Source organism: Ranitomeya imitator, chromosome 2 (genome assembly GCF_032444005.1).
Source record: "Ranitomeya imitator isolate aRanImi1 chromosome 2, aRanImi1.pri, whole genome shotgun sequence".
NCBI lineage: Eukaryota > Metazoa > Chordata > Amphibia > Anura > Dendrobatidae > Ranitomeya > Ranitomeya imitator.
Window position 1 is genome coordinate 842,433,527 of NC_091283.1, and position 18,986 is coordinate 842,452,512.

Below are 18,986 nucleotides of genomic sequence, written 5' to 3' on the forward strand. Positions count from 1 at the left end.
AGAAACGAGTCCTGGCTGGAAGGAATGATGGCGGTCTGTGCTGGATGAAAGATGAAGGACTTCACCTAGAGACGTCACTGGTGAGTCAGTGTTACCTATACACTGACACTATACACTGTATACTATATAGAGGTCCTGTGTATAATGTCACCAGTGATCTCTGTATTACCTCTACACAGACACTGCATACTAAGTACAGATCTCCTGTGAATACTGGCACTTATGGTGATAGTATTGTGTTTTTTTTTTATTACTGATCAGTATTGTAGTATTCAGTCACTATGTGGTGGTAATATGTGGTCTGGAAATGGTGCGGTGGTATTTGTCCCTTGTATGTAGTATTATTCGGTCACTATGTGGCCTGGTCATGGTGTGGTGGTATTAAGTCACAGGTGTGGCATGTGGGGGTGACACCATTAGGCCCAGTTTAAGTTCTACAAAACAGGAAAACCATTTTTGATAACCTTTGTGTGTATTGAGCTGGGGGGGGGCGCCAAACTCGGGAACAGCCCCGGGCGGCAAAAGCTCTAGCTACGCCTCTGATGTAGCCTAACATGGAGACACAGGTTCAGAATCACAGATGGAAGGGCGGCCCGGGTCCTGGACTGGGACAGGCCATGCAGTACAGTTGGAGGATGCCAGTAGGACTACAGTGTCCAGGATCAGAGAGGGTTAACTAGTCAGGGCAGGTCTTGGTGCACAGTTCTTTTGTGGATCAGGTTCTTGTGGAGTCCTGGCCTGGGAATGGTTAATCCGGAGGGGGCTGTCCAGGGGCACAGTCAGGAGGAGTCAGCAGGTCCCCGTTTGTTTTGACAGCCCACCCTGCTGTCTCTGCTGTCCTGGATGTGAGCCGCAGCCGTCCGGGATTTGCTTCTGCCGCTGCTGAATGCTATTGGCAGCCATGAGTCAGGCCAGGGACCCCCGAGAGCAGGAGCAGCCCGGGGGAGCCGCCCGCCCTCAGCTGGGACACAAGTAAGTCCTGGGGGACCGGGGAGGGCTGAGTGCTGCTGGGGGGAAGGAGATACATGTGTCCGACTGCCGGGGTATTAATGGTTTCCGACCCCCAAACACGTGCTGAGGCACAAAGTCACTCAGAATCCCACCTAAGTGTATGCACAATACAGGGGGAGTGTATATATACTGTCACAATACAGGGGGAGTGTATATATACTGTCACAATACAGGGGGAGTGTATATATACTGTCACAATACAGGGGGAGTGTATATATACTGTCACAATACAGGGGGAGTGTATATATACTGTCACAATACAGGGGGAGTGTATATATACTGTCACAATACAGGGGGAGTGTATATATACTGTCACAATAGAGGGGGAGTGTATATATACTGTCACAATACAGGGGGAGTGTATATATACTGTCACAATACAGGGGGAGTGTATATATACTGTCACAATACAGGGGGAGTGTATATATACTGTCACAATACAGGGGGAGTGTATATATACTGTCACAATACAGGGGGAGTGTATATATACTGTCACAATACCGGGGGAGTGTATATATACTGTCACAATACAGGGGAAGTGTATATATACTGTCACAATACAGGGGGAGTGTATATATACTGTCACAATACAGGGGGAGTGTATATATACTGTCACAATACAGGGGGAGTGTATATATACTGTCACAATAGAGGGGGAGTGTATATATACTGTCACAATACAGGGGGAGTGTATATATACTGTCACAATACAGGGGGAGTGTATATATACTGTCACAATACAGGGGGAGTGTATATATACTGTCACAATACAGGGGGAGTGTATATATACTGTCACAATACAGGGGGAGTGTATATATACTGTCACAATACAGGGGGAGTGTATATATACTGTCACAATAGAGGGGGAGTGTATATATACTGTCACAATACAGGGGGAGTGTATATATACTGTCACAATACAGGGGGAGTGTATATATACTGTCACAATACAGGGGGAGTGTATATATACTGTCACAATACAGGGGGAGTGTATATATACTGTCACAATACAGGGGGAGTGTATATATACTGTCACAATACAGGGGGAGTGTATATATACTGTCACAATACAGGGGGAGTGTATATATACTGTCACAATACAGGGGGAGTGTATATATACTGTCACAATACCGGGGGAGTGTATATATACTGTCACAATACAGGGGAAGTGTATATATACTGTCACAATACAGGGGGAGTGTATATATACTGTCACAATACAGGGGGAGTGTATATATACTGTCACAATACAGGGGGAGTGTATATATACTGTCACAATAGAGGGGGAGTGTATATATACTGTCACAATACAGGGGGAGTGTATATATACTGTCACAATACAGGGGGAGTGTATATATACTGTCACAATACAGGGGGAGTGTATATATACTGTCACAATACAGGGGGAGTGTATATATACTGTCACAATACAGGGGGAGTGTATATATACTGTCACAATACAGGGGGAGTGTATATATACTGTCACAATACAGGGGGAGTGTATATATACTGTCACAATACAGGGGGAGTGTATATATACTGTCACAATACAGGGGGAGTGTATATATACTGTCACAATACAGGGGGAGTATATATACTGTCACAATACAGGGGGAGTGTATATATACTGTCACAATAGAGGGGGAGTGTATATATACTGTCACAATACAGGGGGAGTGTATATATACTGTCACAATACAGGGGGAGTGTATATATACTGTCACAATACAGGGGAAGTGTATATATACTGTCACAATACAGGGGGAGTGTATATATACTGTCACAATACAGGGGGAGTGTATATATACTGTCACAATACAGGGGGAGTGTATATATACTGTCACAATAGAGGGGGAGTGTATATATACTGTCACAATACAGGGGGAGTGTATATATACTGTCACAATACAGGGGAGTGTATATATACTGTCACAATACAGGGGGAGTGTATATATACTGTCACAATACAGGGGGTGTATATATACTGTCACAATACAGGGGGTGTATATATACCGTCACAATACAGGGGGAGTGTATATATACTGTCACAATAGAGGGGGAGTGTATATATACTGTCACAATACAGGGGGAGTGTATATATACTGTCACAATACAGGGGAAGTGTATATATACTGTCACAATACAGGGGGAGTGTATATATACTGTCACAATACAGGGGGAGTGGATATATACTGTCACAATACAGGGGGAGTGAATATATACTGTCACAATACAGGGGGAGTGTATATATACTGTCACAATAGAGGGGGAGTGTATATATACTGTCACAATAGAGGGGGAGTGTATATATACCGTCACAATACAGGGGGAGTGAATATATACTGTCACAATACAGGGGGAGTGTATATATACTGTCACAATACAGGGGGTGTATATATACTGTCACAATACAGGGGGAGTGAATATATACTGTCACAATACAGGGGGTGTATATATACTGTTACAATACAGGGGGAGTGTATATATACTGTCACAATACAGGGGGTGTATATATACTGTCACAATACAGGGGGAGTGTATATATACTGTCACAATACAGGGGGTGTATATATACTGTCACAATACAGGGGGAGTGAATATATACTGTCACAATACAGGGGGTGTATATATACTGTCACAATACAGGGGGTGTATATATACTGTCACAATACAGGGGGAGTGTATATATACTGTCACAATACAGGGGGAGTGAATATATACTGTCACAATACAGGGGGTGTATATATACTGTCACAATACAGGGGGAGTGTATATATACTGTCACAATAGAGGGGGTGTATATATACTGTCACAATACAGGGGGTGTATATATACTGTCACAATAGAGGGGGAGTGTATATATACTGTCACAATACAGGGGGAGTGAATATATACTGTCACAATACAGGGGGTGTATATATACTGTCACAATACAGGGGGAGTGTATATATACTGTCACAATACAGGGGGTGTATATATACTGTCACAATACAGGGGGAGTGTATATATACTGTCACAATACAGGGGGTGTATATATAATGTCACAATACAGGGGGAGTGTATATATACTGTCACAATACAGGGGGTGTATATATACTGTCACAATACAGGGGGAGTGTATATATACTGTCACAATACAGGGGGAGTGAATATATACTGTCACAATACAGGGGGTGTATATATACTGTCACAATACAGGGGGAGTGTATATATACTGTCACAATAGAGGGGGTGTATATATACTGTCACAATACAGGGGGTGTATATATACTGTCACAATAGAGGGGGAGTGTATATATACTGTCACAATACAGGGGGAGTGAATATATACTGTCACAATACAGGGGGTGTATATATACTGTCACAATACAGGGGGAGTGTATATATACTGTCACAATACAGGGGGTGTATATATACTGTCACAATACAGGGGGTGTATATATACTGTCACAATAGAGGGGGAGTGTATATATACTGTCACAATACAGGGGGAGTGAATATATACTGTCACAATACAGGGGGTGTATATATACTGTCACAATACAGGGGGTGTATATATACTGTCACAATACAGGGGGTGTATATATACTGTCACAATAGATGGGGAGTGTATATATACTGTCACAATACAGGGGGAGTGAATATATACTGTCACAATACAGGGGGTGTATATATACTGTCACAATACAGGGGGAGTGTATATATACTGTCACAATAGAGGGGGGTGTATATATACTGTCACAATAGAGGGGGAGTGTATATATACTGTCACAATACAGGGGGAGTGTATATATACTGTCACAATACAGGGGGTGTATATATACTGTCACAATACAGGGGGTGTATATATACTGTCACAATACAGGGGGAGTGTATATATACTGTCACAATACAGGGGGAGTGAATATATACTGTCACAATACAGGGGGAGTGTATATATACTGTCACAATAGAGGGGGGTGTATATATACTGTCACAATAGAGGGGGGTGTATATATACTGTCACAATACAGGGGGTGTATATATACTGTCACAATACAGGGGGAGTGTCACAATAGAGGGGGAGTGAATATATACTGTCACAATACAGGGGGAGTGTATATATACTGTCACAAGCAGAGGCTGAGTGTATATATATTGTCACAAGCAGAGGGTGAGGGTATATATATTGTCACAAGCAGAGGGTGAGTGTATATATATTGTCACAAGCAGAGGCTGAGTGTATATATATTGTCACAAGCAGAGGGTGAGGGTATATATATTGTCACAAGCAGAGGGTGAGGGTATATTGTCACAAGCAGAGGGTGAGGGTATATATATTGTCACAAGCAGAGGCTGAGGGTATATATATTGTCACAAGCAGAGGCTGAGTGTATATATATTGTCACAAGCAGAGGGTGAGTGTATATATATTGTCACAAGCAGAGGCTGAGGGTATATATATTGTCACACGCAGAGGCTGAGTGTATATATATTGTCACAAGCAGAGGGTGAGGGTATATATATTGTCACAAGCAGAGGGTGAGGGTATATATATTGTCACACGCAGAGGCTGAGTGTATATATATTGTCACAAGCAGAGGGTGAGGGTATATATATTGTCACAAGCAGAGGGTGAGGGTATATATATTGTCACAAGCAGAGGGTGAGGGTATATATATTGTCACAAGCAGAGGGTGAGGGTATATATATATTGTCACACGCAGAGGGTGAGGGTATATATATTGTCACACGCAGAGGGTGAGTGTATATATATTGTCACAAGCAGAGGCTGAGTGTATATATATTGTCACACGCAGAGGGTGAGTGTATATATATTGTCACAAGCAGAGGGTGAGGGTATATATATTGTCACAAGCAGAGGGTGAGTGTATATATATTGTCACAAGCAGAGGGTGAGTGTATATATATTGTCACAAGCAGAGGCTGAGTGTATATATATTGTCACACGCAGAGGGTGAGTGTATATATATTGTCACAAGCAGAGGGTGAGGGTATATATATTGTCACAAGCAGAGGGTGAGGGTATATATATTGTCACAAGCAGAGGGTGAGTGTATATATTGTCACAAGCAGAGGGTGAGTGTATATATACTGTCACAAGCAGAGGGTGAGGGTATAGATATTGTCACAACCACAGCTAGTCTATATACAATGCCACAATCAGAGGTTGAGTGTATATATGTGTACACATGGTGTTACAATCACAGGATGAGTGTATATAAAGTGATACAATCAGAGGGATAGTGTGTATACAATGTTTCAATCAGTGTCAGAGTGACTGCATAATGTATACAATGTAACCATCACAAGTTTAGTATAAATAATGTAACAACGCAATACAATGTGAAAGCCGTGGTAGTGTAAGTGTTTATACAGTGTCAGAATCCCAATCATGGTAAAACTACTTACAATGTCACTGCCAATGTAAATATATTGTCACATCTAGAATCTGACTGAAGGTACAATGTCACAATCAGAGTCATAATGAGTGTAGATATAATATTACAAGCAGAGTCAGGATGAGTGGATACAGTCTCACAGAGTCCGTGTATAATACCCTCGTGTGGGCAGGTGTCAGTTCATATTCAGAACATCCATCCATACCGAGATATAATACAATGATCTGATATTTATTGCTTTAAAGTAACAATGCCAGCGCCGTCTCGCAACCCCCAACGACCAGTATGTTTATTGTCCCTCATGCTAATCTGCCATTATTACAGTCTAAATCACTAATAAATCAAAAGTTATCAACATGTTTTTATTTCCATTGTTAAAAAAAAAAAAAAAAAAATGGCTAAAATGAGATTTAGATCAAGAACAGCTGATACAAGTCAAATGTTGGACGCTGTAATGAGAAAGAAATATGTATAAATTACCTAGAATATGACGTGACATTGAAAGTGAAAATCAGCCTGAAGTGACCACAGTGTGCGGAATACATCATACATTGATCTAAAAATGGCCATAAAACTAAATGATGACTGTTAAAGAGATGATGAGAAAAGTTTCAGGGGGATCATTGTGGTTATTTGATGTCCTCTAAGTACAGGGTTATCATACTGTTTCCTTAGTGGTCTCACATTAATGACTGGCTTTATATTTCTATTGCTCGTGACCTATTACAATTTACAATAATATTTAATGAGCTTTGTACAAGACAAGAATGATATTTGTAACAGTGGGAAAATGTTTCACTTAGAAAATAATTCCCAATCACTGCGATGTTTGCCACTTTGATGGTTGACATCTACGAGCAAATTCACGTGTTGCAGATTTGCCTTGGATTTTATTTCTTTTTATTATTATACATTTTTATAGCGCCATTTATTCCATGGCGCTTTACATGTGAATACGGGGCAAATATAGACAATTACATTAAACATGGATTTTCTGTCCATATGTGTCAGTGGAATATGTGCAGCGTATTAATAAATCCCATCCACGCGCTGTGAAAAAACTTGATGTAGAAACTGACATATGGTGCGGGGTTTTAAATCCTTGGCATGGCAATTGTTTCAGTGGAATTTTATTCTGGATTTCACGTTTTTTTTATAAAGCTTAGGATGGAATCCACAGCAAAGTCCCATCAAAATTCTCTTGTAAATCACGCAAAATCTGCAGGTGTGAACATATCCTAATAGTGAAATATTATTGTTCAGAAGCTTCGCCTGGATCAAAGTGATCCATACCTGACAACTTAATATAAAATTTAATTTTACAATGTCAATTGCTGATTACAGAGATGAAAGGCAGATTATTTCTAAATGTCTCGGCATTAATTGTACATTTCCGTTCCTTTGTACCCACATTGGGTCTATCGATAGGAAAAATAAAAAGAGTCGTGTCCGGGTCCTCCCAAAAAAGCAGATGTTGGGAGAAAAAATAATTGTCTATGTTGGACTTCGGCATACCCAATCTTTAGTTCCCACAAGAGATAAGCCACTGCCAGAAGAGTCTGGAGGGGACAGAAGGGTCTTTATGGTTACAGAAGTATTGGGGGAAGACAGAGGGGTCTGGAGGAGACAGAGGTGGCAGCAATGGCTTCCATCACTTAGAAAACACATGCAAGCACGGCCTAGCAAAGCGTGCACGTCTATGGGAAAGTTGGGAGGAATCAGCAAAAACTAATTTGAATAACATTTATAGGGAGCTGAAAAGATTGGAGGAGAACCATTAAACACTCCCGGAGAAGTGATTCAGTGCCCTCAGTCGCCATCATATACCATAGTCACGTAATGTGACATATTTTTTACGCATCTCACAATGACGTTTAATAATAAGACCCGAGTTTGACACTTTGGGATACCGAAGAGTAATAATAAGTGTCACTTTCCATCATCCGCTACAGATTATATTTCATATTATTCACTTGTGGGTTGTAGTTGGATTATTATTATTGTTATTCACAGACTTTTATCAGAACACGATAAATGAGGATGCCAATATGGGCGAGGACAGGATAATCACTCACCCCTTCTCATAAGAATGTCCAATAAATGCAATAAAAATGTCATTTATTAAAGCTAATATCAACAACTACATAAATCAGCCTTAGTTATTGTTCTGCACCGTCTTGTGCATCTCTGGCCATAAGACTTTATTTCTGAAATCACGGTGATTAAGGATAAATTTCCGCCTTCCCCATTTGCAGGTCGTTGATAGATATGATGGTTCTGGCTACGCTAATATTTTAACGTGTACCGATTTCAACATGTCCTCCTTTGGCTCTGAAATGTGATCGTGTTATTTTGAAACTGCGCTGCATAACTTTCCGTCTGTTGCCATGTTGAGCCAGCGTTATGCCCTTACTACTTCATAAGTCGTTAATTCACTGGAATTTAAAAAAAAAAATGTTACTTCCTATTTTTTATTAGGTGACTTAATTATTCAACATTTTATATTTTTACGTGACTTAACATTTTAGGTCAGATTTTAATGTTCATCGTGCTGTGTGAATCTGGAAGATTTTAATTCAGATTTTTCTGAAAGACGATAATGGCAATTATTGTTATTTTTGTAATTTAAACTGAATGTTAAAATGTAACTATTGTAAAAACTTTTGTATCAGATGGAGCGCTTCATTCACTATTGACTCCATTAAGAAATAAGTTTTAATGCGACTGCCGCTGATATAATAAAAACATAAATAGTAATGACCGTGAAGGATTTGAAATACATTTTTTAAACGTTTTTTTTTTTTTTTTTAGCTCAATAATCACTTCGCTGTACATTTAATATCCAATAAATTACACAACGGTGACGTTTTTATTACATGATTAAAGGCAGTGGAGCTTTAGAGGTGATCTATAAAGTGACTTCAAAATGTTAGCAACTGGCATTTAGCTTTGTAGCATGTCATAAAAAAAAACCTTTGAATATATCAAGGACACACAACGTTTACTTCCTGTAGTACAGCGGTTACAAAAAAATCTGACACGCAACACTAAGTCCGGGCATAGATTATTATTTTTTTTTGTAAAGCGAGTAAAACGAACTTGAAATTCATTTGTTTAAAGTCACCAGCAAAAAATATTTTCAATTCATTATTTAAAAAAAAAATATCAGTTAATAATTTGAAATTTTACAGATCTTTGGAAATCACATAAACTGTTACCGTTGTATACGTTCAGGTTTTATTGGCGTAGAGTATTTTTTAGCTTGTTTACATTGTGTATGATGGGAACGTAACCGACCCGGGTGAGAACTCGCCTCACTTATGACACCTAATACACAAACGCTTTTTTCTAGCAGGTATTTTTCTATGAGTTTGTAATGGTAATTTATTGCAATTAGATAGCTAACCTGATATTATTTTTGAACTAAAAACCAAAGTGGATATAAAGAGTAGGAAAGTTCAAGCGCTTGCACTATTCTTCAATCCAATCTTGGCTTTCGGAAAAAAAAAACGTCCTTAACCCATTATCTACCAATGTCCTTTTTTTGGGGACGCCTAATCTTTAGCTTCTAGCAACTAAGATTTTATAATTTTTATAATTAGGTCCAATTTTTTGTGTTGTGTTTGTAAAATGAATGTTTTCAAAATAGGAAATCCTGTCATTGTCATTTTTAATTGAATATTGGGACACCCTTTTCTGAAAAAATCCGTACTTGTTAAAAATTTTAATTTGGCAAGTAATGGGTTAAAACTGTAAGTATGAATCAAACTTCGTTCTTGTAGTTAAAGTATTATGTTTAGTACCTTGAACTAATATCATAATTCAAGGACGGTTCAAAATACAATTTCAAAAAAAAGTTTCTAAATGTAAAAAGGTTTAAAAAAAATATATAAATTGATTACTTTCTACAAATAAAGTCTAGATTCTGAATTTTATAGTACAGCAATTTGTAACATACATTTTATTTTGATGTAATTAGTATTATTTTTTATTAGTGAATGTTGTGTAATATATATAGCTGTACTTACCCAAACTAAAAAGTTATTACTAGACCAAACTGTGTAACATAAGAAACAGTAAAATGCTTTTTTTTTTCCTATTAGTTTTAGGTCCCCGTGCTGATTGTTGTACGTTTCTTTTTTTTTTTTTTTTTTAGTATTTTATTAGCTTTCATAAAAGTTGAAAATCCCCTTCTCCTGTAAACCTTTCCTAGGAAGTAATACTCCCAGGTCGTGGATGAATGTTGCTTATTATAGACATTTGGAGTAATTTTCGGTGAGAACAGAACCGTCGTGAGATATCTACAAAATAGATTTTTTTTTTTTTCATTCCGCTGCTTTGTTTTTTAGTTGGGAATGCTCTTAGTATAAAATGGTTACGAGGACCTGGCAGCGTTGACTGAAGCATGCCAGCTGTGTTTAGAATGGGATAAAAGGTTTAAAAGCCAATCAAACATCTCAGAGTTACTGTCACATGAAAGGAAAGTGCTGCCCTGCAAGTGTTTAAGTCTTATGACATCTCTGGAAAATGAAGAATATTTTCCCGCCGGGCAGCAGTTATATTCATTTCAGAATAGTCACACACATAAAAAGGGCTGGTCTGGTTTATGCAAAATCGCAGTGGCCTTGATACATTTTATTTATTAAAATAGTGGGAAAATACTGAAGACTCATGATAGAATCTGGTAGAGGAGATACTATATTATACTAGTGATTCCTTCATAAGTTTATTCTTGGCATCTATTAGTGAACTCCAGGAGCATTTTAGAGGAAAGTCTAAGTCCCGGAGTTCTCTGCTTGCTCATCACCATTAACATACAACGTGCAGCCTGCCAACAGCTGGAAAGCCACTTGTAGAGTCCGGATCACACATTGTAAAATGCATCTGCAGGCTGCTGACGGATCTCCTGGGATCCTTGCACCACGTTCCCCAGCAGTCTTGGAGTAGATCCAATATTATATTGTGGAATGGACATTAATTATTATCATATGACGCTAAATAACTACAAAGCAATAAATCACTGACTTTCTGCGCTTTCATTTTCAACACTGGTGAATCGTACTTGTGGTTGAAGTTTTTTTTTTTCTCTTAAATATGACAGTGGCATTTACAACACGGTGAAAAATGTCAGAAAGCGACAATTGTATTCTTCAGTGAGCTACAGGTTCACAAGAAGCGCTCAAAATATGAAAACTTTATTATTAGTTGTTTCTTTTTTTTTTTGTATTTGATCAGTGACGCTGAAGTCTGTGTAGGGTCCGGATGGTTCTGATAGGGATTTCCTTGACCCATTAACGGTCAGATGTGTGGAGCACAGTAATATAACACTTCTAAGTGTTTCTTTTCCATCTAGAAAATGATGAGATGATACCACAAGAAGATGTAGTTTCTGATTATGAATATTGGTTGTGTACAGAATGTTCCATCAAATCGGTGTGAAACATAGAATATCAATGAATATTTGCTCAGCAAGATTTGTCTGTTTCTGGATGTATTTGAGCGTAGATCAATCTCCAGACCTGAACCCCATTGAAAACCTCTAGAATGTAATCAAGAGGATGATGGATAGTCACAAGTCATCAAAGAACTGCTGACATTATTGTACCAGGAGTGGCATAAGGTCACCCAGAATCCGTGTGGAAATCATGGTTATTCCACAAAATATTGATTTCTGAACTCTTCCTGAGTTAAAACATTCGTATTGTTGATTCTAAATGATTATGATCTTGGGTTTTTTTCTTTTGCATTATTTGATGTCTGCAAGCAATGCATTTTTTTTTGTTATTTTGACCATTTCTCATTTTCAGAAAATAAATACAAAATTTATAGTTTGGAAATTCGGAGACATGTTGTCAGAAGTTTATAGAATAAAAGAACAATTTACATTTTACTCACAAATATACCTATAAAGAGAAAAATCAGACAAGCTGAACATTTTGCAGTGGTCTCTTCATTTTTGCCAGAGCTGTATATATATATACAGTATATATGTGTATATAATGCAGTAGTAACAGTTTGCAGCGGTTCATATTGGCTTCATTATGTTAGAAGTTGCTGGTCAGGGTTTGCATTCTGTGTGTTCTTATAATGGTGCGCTCAGGACAGGTGACGATGTTCTTTCATCTCTCTATACCAGGCGTTCCCACACTGAGCGGCTTCAGCCAGTTCATGGGGAAGCAAATTTTGTAGAAGTGATCAGATGTTGCTCGAACCTTTCCATGGTGCAGTCATATTCAGTTTAGCCACAAAACTGACTCTTTATACTCATTTTAATGAAATAAAAAAATGAAAGTTATATGTCACTTTAACATCGGCTTCCATTATACAGTAACCTAAGTGACTGCTCCTCTGTTGCGTTCTTTTCTTCCTGTAATACAGATATATTTTGGGGGATTTGTTCACTCACAGCTTTTTATAAACTTTACCAAAATATCTTATAGAAAGAATCTCTTGATAGATTCTATTTTTGAAATTTTTTGTCTTAGGTTTCTATTGGTCTCGATTATTATTAGTAGTAGTATTATTTCTATTTATTATGATGTGAATGACAGGTCACAAACACTTCTAAGGCTAGGTTCACACGACTGTATAAAAAAAGTCAGAGTTGCACCCAGAAAAGTTTTTTTTTTGCAGCAGCTATTAATCCTTTACAGTGCGATTTACAGTTTCTGCTGTTACAGAACTGCAATGTGTCCGTAACAGTTGGATGTTATTCTGTATCTGCATACGGAATCCGATTTTTTTTCTCACACCCATAGACTAGAATGGGTGAGTCCCATTTGATTTTTGGAGGAAATTGTACATGCTGCATTTTTTTCACATGCAGATTGATTTAGTGAAAAAAATCGTTCATTTGCACTACCCAATGAATAACATTGGTCTAAGGGTCATCTGTTTTTTAGTAAATAGCACTCAGACCAAAATTATGGTCGCATACACGAGACCTAATAGTGTTACATAGGTTACAAGGTAAAAAAAAAGTACTACGGTATATGTTTTTTATACAATTTTTTTAATGCTAATTTATATACTATAAAATTACTATATATACTGTAAAAAGAACGTAGAGAATTAATGTAATAAACCGAGATTTTATTTAAAGGGAATCTGTCACCTCATTTTTTGTATATAAGCTGAGGCCACCGCCATTAGGGGCTTATCTACAGCATTCTGTAATGCTCTAGATAAGCCCCCGATGTAACCTGAAAGATAAGTAAAACAAGTTATATTATACTCACCTGGGGGGTGCGGTCCGAGCGATCCGGTAGAATGGGCGTCGCGGTCCGGGTCCGGGGCCTCCCATCTTCATGCGATGACGTCCTCTTCCTCGCCTCCTGTCGTGGCTCCTGCGCAGGCGTACTTTATCCTCTCTGTTGAGGGCAGAGCAAAGTACTGCAGTGCGCAGGCGCTGGGAAAGGTCAGAGAGGCCCGGCACCTGCGCACTGCAGTACTTTACGCTGCCCTCAACAGGGCAAATCAGTACGCCTGTGCAGAAGTCTCTACAGGAAGACAAGAAGAGGACGTCATCGCATGAAGATGGGAGGCGCCAGACCCGGACCGCGACACCCATCGGACCGGACCGCACGGACTGCCCCCCAGGTGAGTATAATATAACTTGTTTTTCTTATCTTTCAGGTTACATCAGGGGGGGGGCTTATCTACAGCATTATAGAATGCTGTAGATAAGCCTCTGATGGTGGTGGCCGCAGTTTATAGGGCCAAAATGAGGTGACAGATTCCCTTTAAAAGGGCTCTCTAATATTTTTACAATGGTTGAAAATGTTTAAAAAAAATAAATAAAAGAAGCCATATTCACCCTCATTTTATATTGTTGCGTTGTATCGTCTGGTCCTGTTCTCAACACATGAGAAATTGCCTGTATTTCCGCTCTGCTAACCCCTGGCTGCAGCGCTTACCGGGCTGACTTCCGGTATGTCAAGGATGGAACCAGAAAGAATAGACCAGTGTGGACCAGACTGTTATGGGATGTGAGTTGTGGACGATCGCTGAAGGTGACTATTACTTTGTTTTTTAAAAACAGTAAAACAAACTTCCAAATAGTTGTAGTTCAGTTTTAATGTAGGTTAAAAAATCCACCTTCCTCTTAGAGATCTCGGTACGGATGGGTCATCTTACTTGCTAGAGGATTAACGTGTAGTAGTGAATTCCGGCACCCTCCTCGCATTCTTTCATGTATATGCCACTTGTCACTAAATGATCCATAATTAGCCCTCCTAATCCTCAGGAATACTCCGCAGGAAATGTATTCTGCTCAGTGTGTGAGGGGGATTAACCCATTAGCCCAGGTATCACAGGGGCTACTCCATTAGTGAGAAGTCTTCATTATTGACACCACTGGAGAGCGATGAACACCTCCTGTCCCTGGAGACAAAGTGAAATCTAAAATTACTGTTGTTTCATTCTCTTACAATTAAGTCTTATTTTCAACACATTCTGACGACCCCTCTTCTACTGAGCGACTAAGATTTGTATTTACATGACAGATATTTGATGGATATTAGATTTATTATTTACTTAGTGATCATTGATGATAACTGATAATTAGAAATGATTGAGCACTAAAATGCTGGGATGCTTGTTACTCGAACCAAGCAATTTCTAAGGCTAGGGTCACATTGCGTTAGGGCAGTCCGTTTAGCGCATAGCGCTACAGACTGCGCTAATGCAATGTCCCAAAAGGGATCGCGTTAGCCGATCCCGCTAGTGCAGATCCCCGATCTGCGCTAGTGAGGAACTGACCGCGAACGCTGCAAGCAGCGTTCGCGGTCCGTCACTCAAATGACAGCACATTGCTAGTGCACGCCCAATGTGGGCGTGCGCTAGGGATGCATTCGCCATTACAGACAATGGTGGCGTTAACGGACTACGTTACACCGCGTTATGCCGCGGTGTAGCGTAGTCCGTTAAAGGCAGTCACATAACGCAATGTGACCCTAGCCTAATGGATGGTAAAACTGCTGAATGGAAGGAGAACAGCATGGGGAAGACCCCCGGAAGCCTTTCTGACTCCCAGATCGCTGCTGAAAACAATGATGTCACACTTTTACTCCACTTTAAGGAGTGACAATAAAACATTCCAAACCAATGGGAAATTACATTTTACAGGAAAAAAAATGTCAAGAAACATTTTTTTCCTATATAATGACTTGCATATAAGGCAAAATATAAAAAGTATTTTTAAAAAATATATAATTTAAGTAAACCAAAATTGAATTTTTGTTAATTAAAAACGTTTGAAATGTCAGTGTAATTTATGAAGGAAGCAAGAGCTGCCCAAAATTAGGGACTCAGAAACACTCCGAGATAAAGGAGGGCCTCATACACATTCTGTACCAATTGTAATGTATTGGTACTCATAGACTTATAAAGGCTATGCATTAAGCATAAATCCTGCCCAAAATTACAAGCAGGGTCATCCACACACCCTTGAAAGGACCAACTGTTAGGCATCATGCACAGTCTCTAACGATGTAAGTGCCACTTGGTTTTTCATGCTTTATTTCAGGCTTTGTTTCAGTGTCTTTATTACATAAATGTTTGCACAATAGCATATGTGTGGGGCTGTTTCTGCAGGAGTATACACAGATAGTTTAATGTTTGGTGACTATTTAGTCTTCATATGACTAATGGTCTTTAGCACTTTTGCACCTTAGCTGCAGTCTCTGTATAGGTGGCTCCTTATGTAGTTGTTGCCCTGTAATTTTCCATCATGGTTACCTTGTTTTTTTTTGGCACTCCTTGTCTTGTGCTTTCTTCATTTTTTGACACTAGATACATTTATCAACCCAATAAGCATATAACCTTTTTCCAGTGAAAGTTGGTGTTTATCTATTATCGCCCAGTAGCCACCATTTTTTGTTTTTAATTGAGATTACTTTGTTTTATATACCAGTAGTTGTGGTCATATTCATAGTTATTACTGTTTGTTGGATTTAATAAAATATTATATTTTATTTCCTTTGTTTGCCTTTATTTTTTCCATGTTCATGTATGGGAATTGTGTTTTTTCATGATTCACATATTGTGAACAAAGTGTAGTTGTGCAACTCCTACACTCATAAAAGCTCTGAACACAGTGCAAAGCCAGACAATAATTACAAGCAGGGTCATCCATACACCCTTGAAGGCACCAACTGGAATGCCTCATAAAAATTTAAGAAAGTGAAGTTGTGGTACTTCTACACTTTTAAAGGCTTTACATAAAGTACAAACCCAGGAAAAAAAATCTAAGGGTCATCCATAGAACCTAGAAGGTGACAACTGGCAGGCCTCATTCAAATATTTAACATTAAATACACTTTATATGCTGCTGTTATGTGGTGGTGTTGAAAAGTCGGGTCTATTCCAGGCTTTGTTCATTGTTCCACCTGGGGAGTTCCACCACTCCTCTTGGGCTATCTGCACAAAAGCTGTTCTACCCTGTATGCACACATGGATTTTTCCTCTCTGAACCCTGTTCACACAGGTTATATACAGATGATCAGGTTTTTAAATACATCAGATAGGGATTGCATACATTAGTTAGGACTGCTCTGATAAGGGTATACCGTGAAGATTGGTAGAGCAGCTTAGTATACATTTTTTGCAAAAAACGTATCAACCAAATACCCTGTTTTTTACATCTTTTACTAGCACTTGCGGATTACTGCAACATTTTTTCAAACTGAGTGTTTTTGGTTTTACTATTCTCTTTTGTGTCTTCAGTTTTCTTTTTTGTTCATTGTTGTCAGAGTTAGCTTGTCAGGACTGTTAACAGGCGAAAGCGCCTGTTTTGACCCCCAGTGGCACTAAACACCCACTCAGACAAGACACTAGTGGCAGGGCAGAACAACACTTCCAAGGTATAGAGGGGCAGCTCATCCCAGGTGTCTAGCTTTGAGACCCAATAGCTGAAGTTTGCAGAGGAATTAGGGAGTATGCTGGTTTTGACAGCCAGGTATTGCTTGACAATCTGAAAGGATGGATGCTGAAAGGGTGTCATGAAATTGGCCCAGGCCTTTGACAAGTTACCTCTGCCACTGCTGTGTGTCTCCCTTGCCTCTCCTCCCTGGTTGGCCAAGAAAGTTTCCCCCTGCAGCTAGCGTTGTCTGTTGGAAATTTTTTCAACATAATTTCCACAATAACCTTCTGGTATGGAACCATTTTAGAAGACCTCTACTCCTCAGAAAGAAGAGGTGCAAAGTTCTTCTTGTAGCGTGAGTCTAGCAGGGTGAACCAGTACTTTTTTTTGGCGAAGATGAAAGTAACGCGAGTGTCACGGGAAAGGCAGTGGTACATAAAGTCGGACGTTTGTGCCAAGGTCCCTACAGCCAACACTTCCCTGTCTTCCTCCTCCATCTTTTCCTTTTCATTCCCCTCCTAAGTCCATTCACGTAAAAAAGACAGGACAAGGCTTGTATGGGTACTAGCCTCTTTTGAGCTATCAGCCAGCTCCTCTTCTTCAGCCTCCATCTCCTCATTGATACCCAATGTATGGTGAGCAAATGAGATGAAGCTGGGCAGTATCTCCCTGTCTCATGTCTTCCTCCATCTCCTCCTGGTCCGCATGCAAAGCTTCATGTTTAATTGTCATCTGCAACTGTTTAAGTAGGCACAGAAGTAGTATTGTTGTGCTGATGATGACGTCATCGCTGCTCCCCATCTTTGTGGAGTCCTCAAAGTCTTGGAGAACCACACAAATGTCAGACATCCATGGCCACTCTTCAAGTGTTATGTGTGAAGGTTGACCAGAATACTGACGGGCGTGTTGGAGCTAACATTCAACAACTGGCCTCTGCTGTTCACAAAGACTTGCCAGCATGTGCAATGTGGAGTTCCAGCCCGTGGCCATGCCGCACACCAGTCGGTGTGCTGGCACTTGCATGTGCTACTGCAGTCCTGACAGAGCAGTGGCAACTGTAGCCGACTTGCGGAAATGGGCGCTGATGTGGCATACCTTGACCAGAAGCTATGGTAGATGTGGGTAGATTTTCAGAAACCGCTAAACTACCAAGTTGAGCAAAGGGTACAAGCATGGTATGTGCGTAGGCTTGCCAAGCTTCACAGCCACCACCAGGTTACGCCAATTATCACACACGACGATGCCTGGTTGAAGGTTCCAGGCAGACCAGATCTGCCTGGTCTGTTGTTCCTTTCAATCTCTGTCGTGGTGTGCGAATTGTCTCCCAGGCAGATTAGTTCTCTGAGGCAGTGATGCAGAGCTTCCAGCTACTGGCTGATGTGGACTGAGATAGCACATTGTAGATGCAGGATGAGGAGGAGCAGGAGGGGGTGCAGGAACTGGTGTAGGAGGTGGAGGAAACCCTGATAGAAGTAGGGTGTCAGTAGCACATGTGCCATGCCAGGGTGGGACCCAGCCCGGCCTCCACAATGTTCACCCAGTGTGCTGTCAGGGAAATTTTGCTTCCCTGGCCACAAGCACTTGTCCTCGTGTCGGCTGTTAAGTGGATAATCACAGTAACTGCATTGGTAGGGGCACGGGTGATATTCCTGTACACGTGCTGGTACAAGGCATGAACACCACAACGACAGAAATAGTGGCGGCTGGGGACT

The 18,986-nt window shown here is 39.9% G+C and overlaps 1 protein-coding gene across 1 annotated transcript in view; it reads left to right on the forward strand.

Moving 5' to 3' along the window:
• The first annotated feature begins 829 nt into the window (after positions 1-829).
• The window catches only part of RBM20 (RNA binding motif protein 20), a 336,119-nt gene continuing 317,962 nt past the window's right edge, over positions 830-18,986 (forward strand). Inside the window, exon 1 of the mRNA XM_069754279.1 lies at positions 830-972. Coding sequence (XP_069610380.1) covers positions 887-972 — 86 coding nt within the window. The 5' untranslated portion in view covers positions 830-886. The remainder of the gene's footprint in view (positions 973-18,986) is intronic.